Source organism: Ornithodoros turicata, unplaced genomic scaffold (assembly GCF_037126465.1).
Source record: "Ornithodoros turicata isolate Travis unplaced genomic scaffold, ASM3712646v1 Chromosome15, whole genome shotgun sequence".
Classification (NCBI taxonomy): domain Eukaryota; kingdom Metazoa; phylum Arthropoda; class Arachnida; order Ixodida; family Argasidae; genus Ornithodoros; species Ornithodoros turicata.
The window spans coordinates 1914205-1923382 of NW_026999318.1; the positions used below are offsets into that span (position 1 = coordinate 1914205).

At 46.2% G+C, this 9178-nt stretch overlaps 1 protein-coding gene across 1 annotated transcript; it reads left to right on the plus strand.

The window, feature by feature from the left end:
• Positions 1–1210: 1210 nt before the first annotated feature.
• LOC135372492 (neprilysin-1-like) lies at positions 1211–4508 on the plus strand. The gene is made up of 2 exons (XM_064606102.1): positions 1211–1384; positions 1462–4508. Exons 1-2 carry the CDS (start codon positions 1325–1327, stop codon positions 4486–4488), a joined length of 3087 nt encoding a protein of 1028 aa, XP_064462172.1. The 5' UTR covers positions 1211–1324; the 3' UTR covers positions 4489–4508.
• The last annotated feature ends 4670 nt before the right edge of the window (positions 4509–9178 follow it).

The following is a 9178-nucleotide window of genomic DNA, read 5'->3' on the forward strand; positions in this document are numbered from 1 at the left end:
TGCATCTTACATCTAATCTAGGCTGGGGCAACCATATTAATTCTATAATCAGCGACGCCAACCGCAAACTAGGATTTATACGCCGCAACTTAAAACGCTCCTCCGTCCATAAAGAAACTAGCTTATACTACGCTGATTTGACCTAAATTCGACTACGCGTGCAGTATATGGGATTCTCACATCGCTAACATTGGCAACATTCTCGAAGCGTTACAGAACCGGGCTGCTCGTTTTATTACTAACGTCTATCAGTATCCTTCAAATGTTACAGCTATTAAACAATCCATTGACTTTCGTGACCTCGGGATACGCAGGGAATTTATTACGCTCCGCCTCTATCATGAATTTTTTCATAGAGCTTTATTGAGACCAAATTTTGTGTTACCGGCTGTACAAATATCACCGCGACTTTTAAATTTGAACCTTTTTCATGTAACACTGCACATTTTTCTCGCTCATTTTTTCCTCGATGCACCACCGAATGGAACAGTCTTACATTGCCGCTTGTCACTGGTCGTGATATAACTGCTTTCAAACGTGAACTGTTGTACTTTCTCCAGATTTGAGTTACATGTTCATTGAAATTGTCTTACATGTATCCGTTATGTCTCACTGCAAGTATGCACGTGTTCACCTTGCTTGTTATGAGTGTGCCTCGCTGTAAATATGTACGCGTCTATGTTGTTTATTACGTGCGGTAACCTATTAGTAAGTTTTGTTACTCCCCCCCTCATGTAATGCCCCCAGCCTTACTGGGTTAATTTGAGGTTTAAATTAGATACTTAATTAGTTAATAAGAATAAATAAAAATTAACTTACTTACTACATCAAAATATCTGAATTAAATTGAGAGTGATCGAAGTAAATCCTAGGCCCAAATTCTCGCAGACCCTCTCAAACAGAGAGAGTGCACACCTCTTGTGATTTTTTTTTTCATCCTCAGCGGAATAGCAAGTCGACCTGGTGTTTCACTACCCTTTCCTCCTTCCCTTGGAATAAACATATAACCCCGGACTTCTGTGTGCCGAGATCTCAGCGCACTTTAAGCGACCGCAAGGTGGGCAAAGTTAATTCACGGATGCATCATCCTGTTGTCGCCTATGATGATTGTTGCCTCGCGAGGTAAAAATCCGGAGTTATTGTTGTTATCTTACAGATTGAAGACGACGAAGACATTTAAACGATGAAAACGATGCTCGGATCCTGCGCTTCAAACGTCAGCAATCCACAATTACGGCCTCTGAGTCTAAGGAGGAAGACGAATGGTTGCGTGATCTCAAACCAGTGGCTTCGAAAAGCCGTCGAACAGACCAAGTATCTTGTCATGTTCAAGTTCGCCCACCAACAATCGAGCAACAGCGCAAGTGATAGTACAAACAGCGTTGTAAGCTGTCATACTTAATTTTCATGCGTCAACTGAAATGAACTTGACGTCACTTACGGTGATCTTCGCTTTTGCAGGACATCAATAACATCCTTCATCTGAGGACTGGTAGGATCACCTTGGCAGGGCTCATCTTGGTCGTTCTTTTTGTGCTGCTTCTTGGGGCGTTGACGACAATATTGGCTCTGAATGACGTAAGTGGGACATCGTCTGCATTGCCTAATGACGATTCACATAGGGCCGGCACCGTGAAACAACCTCTTGGGGGGGACAAAGCTGGGCCAAATGAAACAGTTTGGCGCGAGATGAATGACGAGAGGACGGAAGAGGGGTTTGACAGTGATTACATCCCCGACCCAGAAAAGAGAATCAAAAGTACGCCACCTGTACAGCCCACGGATGGACTGAGAGGGAAACCAAATATGAGTTCGGACGAAGACTCTGAACGAAAGATTGATGTCAAACCTGAGAATAAAAATACGGACAAGCATATCCCGAGAAAGAAGGTTCACAAAAAGGTGGGACATGATTCTGGAGCTAGTACCAGTACCATGTCAGGGACGCTTACCATGAATGTGTCTGGGTACACACCTTTGATGACTTCAAAACAGACGGACATAGCAACTCATTACGTCACCAAAAAGAGAACGAAGAGGACAACTAAAGTGTCAGCACGAGGGTCATCTGTTGTAACACACGAGACGCAAGCGACAAGGAAACCGACATCAGTTGCGGTAGAACCGAGTGACACGTCGATATCTAGAAGTGTGAAGACGATGGCAGGAGCAACAAATGAAGAGAAGGCCAGGATAACAACTGGAGCAAATGCGCTAAGCAATGGAACAGCTGAAAGCAGGAGGGTGCCAACAGGATCTGGATTAAGTTCAAAAAGGACTACAGGAGACCCTACGCAGAGCACGGTAGAGAACTCCGTGCAAAGCACTCAGAAGAAAGCTTTTAGGGTATCTGTGAGTGAAGCACCCACGAGGCCGAATACGGTAACGGTTGCAAGAGGAAGCAAGCAAGCAACATGGAGCGAAGCCAATACTGAAGCAAAGACGTTGTCAAAGTCCACGGAAGAAGCAGTAATGGAAATCACGGATGCGACGACCTCTGATCATGCTAAGGCTAACGGGAGATTAAAGCCAACGCAGAAACATGACGAACACGGCAACGAAACAGTATGTAGTACTCCTGACTGCCTTTACATACGATGGCTGATTAACAGCTCTGTGGACGTATCGCAAGATCCTTGCAAGAACTTTCACATGTATGTGTGCAGCGGGTTCAATGACAAACTCTCAAAGACTTTTGACCTGGTGAATGGAAGTGTGTCCAACATGATAACTTACAATTTATCATCCGATATCTACCGACAATTGGCTGCGGAGGTCCCTCGTGTTAAAGGACAATCTGCTTTTGAGAAAGCAGCTTCACTGTTGAAGCACTGCTTGTCTTCTACTTTGTCGGATAACACGAGGGCTATTCGGGACTTCCTCCAGCACAATGGAATGACGCTTGTAGATAGCTTGGAATTTGATCCGCTGGAGAAGCTCGTCGAATTTTCAGTGCACATCGATATCCCGGTGTTATTCCAATTAACTGCAGACTTCGCACCCGACACGAAAGAGTTCACGTTCTTTTTAATGCCATGCCCACAGATGATGACGTTGAAAATAAATAGTTTACTTAGTAGAATCACTCGAATGAAATTCGTTGAAGACATTTTGGCATTAACATTTGCCGGACATCCTATCAATGAATCCATAGTTGCTGCCGTCATAGAAGCGGAGGACAAAATAATAGAAATAACCAGCAAGGAGTATCCCCGACATAGCTACGTGATACCTATGTCCGACTTGGGGTTTGTAGACGGCGACAAAGACTTGTCGGTGAGGTGGCACAGTGCGCTTCTCCTCCACACGAAGGGTCGCCTTCCCGGCCAACGAACGCTCCAAGTTACAGCTGCCGATTTATATATTTTTTGTGATATATTTTTACGTTCGAAAGTAATAGGCCTGCGAAATACGCGGATATTCATTGCATGGGGGACTGCGTTGTACCTGAACATCATATCTGGACATCTGGAGAAGAAGGAGGCCCTAAAATATACATGCTTCAGCACTGTCCTCAAAGTGTTTCCTATCGCCGCAACGTATCCAGTTCTGTTTAAACACATCAGCAATTCTAGGATCGCCATGGTGAAGAAAATGACTGAATCCATAACGCAGGCACTCGAAGAATCCTTCATGATGTCTACATGGCTTGATGATCAAACTCAGATGGCGGCACGCAAGAAATTATCGATGCTCAGAAAATACATAGGGTACTTATTCAACCTTACATCGCTAACAGCCGTCGACATTCTCTTGAAAGACGTCCCAGACCTGACGGGTCCCTATACCGGTGACCTGATCAAGGTCAAAGTGGCCCACACGAAATTACTGTGGGAAAATGTGTTTGAAGGATCCGTGGAGTACGCCACCCAGGGTACTCTCAATGGCATGACGCCGGTTTATTCCGCTAACGCCTGGTATCTCGCACAAACGAACACGATTGTCATCCCTGCGACCATCATGTTCAGTCCGATGTTCTCACATGGAGCACCACCGGAAGTCAATTACGGTGCCCTGGGGCGCATCATAACTCACGAAATGATGCACGGCTACGACGAGTTTGGCAGAAATTTTGACGGGTCGGGTCGGCGTTCCACGTGGTTCACAAACGGCAGTGCGAGAGCTTACGAAAAACTGGTGGGGTGCCACAACATCAGCGTCAATAAGGCTACGAAGACTACGCGCTTTGAGGCCTTCTTCAACGAATACCTCGCAGATACGATGGGCGAGCGTTCGCTGCTAAAGGCTTACAGGATGGCTTCTCGGCGGTCGTCGGTGACTATTGGCCGCGTCAAGGATCTAACGAAGGATCAGCTCTTCTACGTCTCCTGGTGCTTGCTCTGGTGCGGAAAAAATTTTCCTAGCGAGTCGCATCCGCCGCCGGAGGACAGGTGCAACTTTCCCCTAATGAATTCCGTGCACTTCAGTGAGACGTTCTCGTGTCCCGCTTATTCTCCAATGAACCCAAAAAAGTGCCCCTTCTGGTAGAGAATGATGTAAAAGCAGTCTCGCACATTATATTCATATTCATTGAATAGACAAGACTTTGCTCGTTCGAATAAAATGTATCTCCTGAAAGTACAAAAATACTGATAGTGTAGAACGCTACAAACGAACAAACAAATGAAAAACAGACTACGGTACTAGGTCGTTTGTCTTGTGTTTACAGTTGTTAGCTGACAGTGATTTGACTTTAGATCGAATAAAACGTACTGAAAGGATGAAGTTTCATTCGTGTACTCGGCTTGTTAGAATAAGTACCCTGTGCAACAAATCGTCGCTCTGTCGCATCGTTTGTTACTTGTCCGCTTTACTTTTGGCCAGCAATGGCGTTCACATGAGATAAAAAAAAAGGTCAAATGATAGGGACGGGGCCCGCCGATGTCCTGCATAAAGGCCATACATGCGTGTTTGTTGGTCGATCAGTATCACTTTCATGCTTCAAGAGGAGCCGAGGTGATGCGTTTAGCCAGGGGAGTCGGACTCTTACGAGGAAGCGTTACAACACCGGAGCTGCCATCCGTTGGTCATGAAAGGCGTTGCCTTCCGTTCGCTGCTTCATTCCGCTAAACTTGACGTGCTCGTTTCCCAAAATTCATCACTTGCTATCGAAATTCGGCATTGTTTGTGCGTAGCTCATACGTATTTCTTAACCCTTTCGGCCCTGGTGTACTAAAAAAAAGAAAAGTACACAACAAAGATCTGTTTTGACGCCTCAATGAAATGGCCGAAATAGACAAAGTAGAAGAGGACAACAACAACTTTATTACAAGATGATGAATGGGGAGTTTGATGAATGAAGGGCGATACTCTACCCCATTACTAGTGGTGATGAGGGGAATGAAAGAATGAGGAGCCGCTTCATAATAAGGATTGAAGTCCTATGGTATCCAGAAAGGTGAAGAGAGCTTTGACGGCAGTGCGTTGGTGGGCTGCATGTGTCCAGGGACGAAGCAATTTTGTGAGAGAAGGGGGGGGGGCGAGAGTCCAGCTCGTTAAGAGGTCCGGAGAGTACAGTTCGGGAAGGTTGGTGGTGTAGGTAACGGAGAAGAGTGCTCTAGATCTTCTACAGCGCCGCAGTGACTGCATTGTGGATAGTCAACTTGCCTCAACCGGTAACGCCACGGCGCTGTAAAAGCCACATCGAGGCGCATTCGATGAACTAATTCGGCACCTTGACGAGAGGTGTGTCGAGGCATGCGGAAAGCGAGCGCTGGATCAACTCTGCTCAGCATGGCTGGGGGGAGAATGTCAGCGGTCCATTGGGTGGAAGCCAGAGGAGTCGTGAGGCGTCGAAGTACGGAACGACGATCTCCTAGCAGCAGCACAATAGGCCCCGTGTGCTAACGAGGGCGCGGCAAAAATTGACACGCGCACCACTTGCGGGGAAAATCGGTATGACCGAACTGAGCGCTGACTGCGGTCGCGTGTTGCGCAATGGCGAACGCAGCAGCTAGTATCAAAATCAGATGCGGCTTCCGACCTCCTAAAGAAGCAGGGTTTCTTTTTTTGACGTACAACTGTACAACTTTAGACCAAGGAAGGCTTTACTCGTATGAGTCCGGACACGTTTCTGAAGTGCAAGTTGTCTTCGAATACCCGGGAACAAGGGACGGTGCGGTGATAACAACCTGCCTTTTCTCAACTAGTCTTCCCGTTTCAGGTTCATGCCTATCTCAGACGTAGGTTTTGTGGTTTTCGACATTTTCTGAAAAATGTCGAAAAACTCCCCGAATGATTTTTTGTCAAACTAGGCATATTCCGAAAAAGCGGACCGCTATGCGGATGTGACTATGGTATACAGGGTGTTTCACGAGAATCCCCCGGCTGAATAATTCGTGAACAGGTGGCGCTATCGAAGAAATCTTTTGTTGGTAAAGATCCTTGGGACATCGGCCATGAACTGAGTAGTGAGCAGCTCATTTGCATATGCTCATTAAATAGATAAACATCTTAACTCTTAACTTTTACTTCGCACGATTATGGAACTTCTGTTTTACGCATCGGGACCTTCAGCGAAAAATGTTGCAAGGAAAAAACCGCATCGACACTTAGTGATTTTTTCGTGTAATTAATCGGTTTCGATTTACATATTTCTTGCGCGGAGCAGCGCACCAATGCGCTCTTTGGATCATCTATCCGTCTGTCAATTTCGTGTTCATCCGCCTGGTTGACACACGGGGTTGACGGAAGATTAGGAACAACCGCAACAGACGCTTTGATATTCCTTCTCCAAGCGACTGGTAAACAGCACTGTCGGTTCTGTTGTTCCGTAGGTGAGATAGCATGCTGTTATCATGGATGATGACGAATGCGCCTCGAGCGCTGTGAACAAGTGGGGTACACTCTTAAAAATTAGCTACACCGCTTAGCACGGTCCTAACCAACCATCATCCCGAATGACAACGTTCTCGCTCGACTTGTTGAAAACGGGAGGCGGGGCCTTTTTTGCCGTTATGTTCGGCATAATTGACAGTACAAAACAAGCGTACAGCTCCCATTTTCCTCAAATCAAGGGAGAAAACGTTGTCATTGGGGATGATGGTTAGCTAGGAGCGTGCTATGTGGTGTGGTTCATTCTTAAGAGTGTACCGACTGTCGATGCGTTTTTTTTTCTTTCTTGGTCTTGGTATTTTCTTTCCAGTCTAACTTACACTGGGAGGGTCACATTAATCAGGTTCTGTCCACACTCTTAAAAATGATGGTGGTGGTGGTGATGGCGGTAGGGCTTGCCGTTGTCGGCCTCACGTATGCGGGCAACGTCACGACTGACGCCCTGGGGGAATGTGCGTCCTGGGCCGACTTCTAAGGCGACTAAAATGAACTTCACCACATAGCACTCTTCTAGCCAACCATCACCCCGAATGACAACGTTCTCGCCCTAGATTTGTTGAAAACGGGAGAAGGAGGAGGAGGAGGAGGAGGAGTGTCGTTGGGAGGAACCCGAGAGGTCTGCCTGCCTGATTAGGCGGCATGTTTCTCGGGAAGGGAAAGGTGGTGGAGAGGAGGAGAGGAAAGTGTGAAGTGGAAGACCGAGCGGAATCAGCTCGGGGGGAGGATAGCTGCGTCCATGGGCCGACTTCAGGGGAACTGTGCCGGCATACGCCTATTACACATCTGAGGGAAACCCAGGAAAAACCCCAGACGGCACAGCCGGCCCGCGGATTCGAACCGCGGACCTCCCAGTCTCCAAGCGCACGCGTTACCGCTGCGCCACCGGAGCTGGTCGCGGGAGAAGGAGCCTATTTTGTGCCGTGCATAGTGGCACAAAATAGGCTCCTCCTCCCGTTTTCAACAAATCAGGGGCGAGAACGTTGTCATTCGGGATGATGGTTGGCTAGGAGCGTGCTATGTGGTGAAGTTAATTTCTAAGAGTGCAGGGCAAGTCGTACTTTGTTTTCCCTAGACGCAACTTTATGCGGGCGCCCCGTAATTTAAAGGAAACTGTTTTCAAATCATATGTTCTCCCCATATTGGAGTATGCTTCGGTGGTGTGGGATCCCCAGCAGGAATATTTGCAGAAAAGGATTCAGGGAGTACAGAATATGGCAGCGAGGTTCGTGTCGGGTAATTATTCTTTTCTTATCTGCTCTCATGAACTTATTGCTGACTTAGGGTGGGACAACTTAAAAAATAGAAGGCGATATAATCGGTTGAAATTGCTGTACGATATTCATAGCGAAGACACTGGTCTAAATAAGGATGAATTTCTTCTGCCACCTGTGTATGCATCGTCCAGGATGGATTACTCTAAAAAGACTGAACCACTCCGTTTTTCAAGGAGTGTTTTAAGGCAATCCTTCTTTTGTTCTACCATCCCAGATTGGAACTCTTTGCCCCAAGAAGCTGTTAATGCTGCCAATAACTCATTATTTATGGTTAAGATTAGGTCTCTTATGCACTGATTCTTAGTTTTTGTTGTTATTCTTTTTTTATTTTTTATTTTTATTTTTATTTTTGTAATATTGTGTGTGTTGACCTGCTGAGAATGATGCAAGTAGCATCACTATTGTACTGCCTCACGGCGCTGCAGAGCTCTCTGAATAAATAAATAAATAATAAATAAATATTTTTCCCTGAAAGTCCCGATGCGTAAAACAGAGCTTCCGTAAGCGTGCGAAGTAAAAGTTAAAAGCTAATATGCTTATTTAATTAGTGAGCGTATGCAAATGAGCCGCTCACTACTCAGTTCATGGCGGATGCCGTAAGGATTTTCTTCAAAATTTCTTCGATGGCGCGATTATTCAGCCGGGGGATTTTTGTGAAACACCCTGTATACGCTTGCATTTACTACAACAAAAGATAGGCTTTCCTTGTTTCCCTGTTTTCTACTGAGGACAAACGCCAGTTCGCTTGGTATTTCACTTTTGCTAGTTAGTTGGCTGTTTCCCTCACTCACAAAATAGACATTGCTTCGCGTGCAATTAGACAGACGCCCGCATTCGGACATCCCGTCCGTACCGACGGAACATAGCTGCAGAAAGAATCTGATTTTTACTAAACCATATAAATGTCGGTAAACTCCCCCTGAATTTGCTTGAAAGTAAATGCCGAAAGCCACAAACCTTACGTATAATCAACGGACACTGCGAGTGTAAAGCGGGAGCGGCGGCAAATGTAAACACAATGCGGCACTGGCGATACCCCTCAATCGGCACGAATTTGCGTCTGTCACCAA

What these genes read in the sequence shown, in the direction of transcription:
- LOC135372492 (XM_064606102.1), top strand. Translation starts at nt 1,325, where the DNA reads ATGTTCAAGTTCGCCCACCAACAATCGAGCAACAGCGCAAGTGATAGT. An exon ending in GTGATAGTACAAACAGCGTT is followed by an intron (nt 1,385 to 1,461) that starts GTAAGCTGTCAT and finishes TCGCTTTTGCAG; the next exon opens with GACATCAATAACATCCTTCA.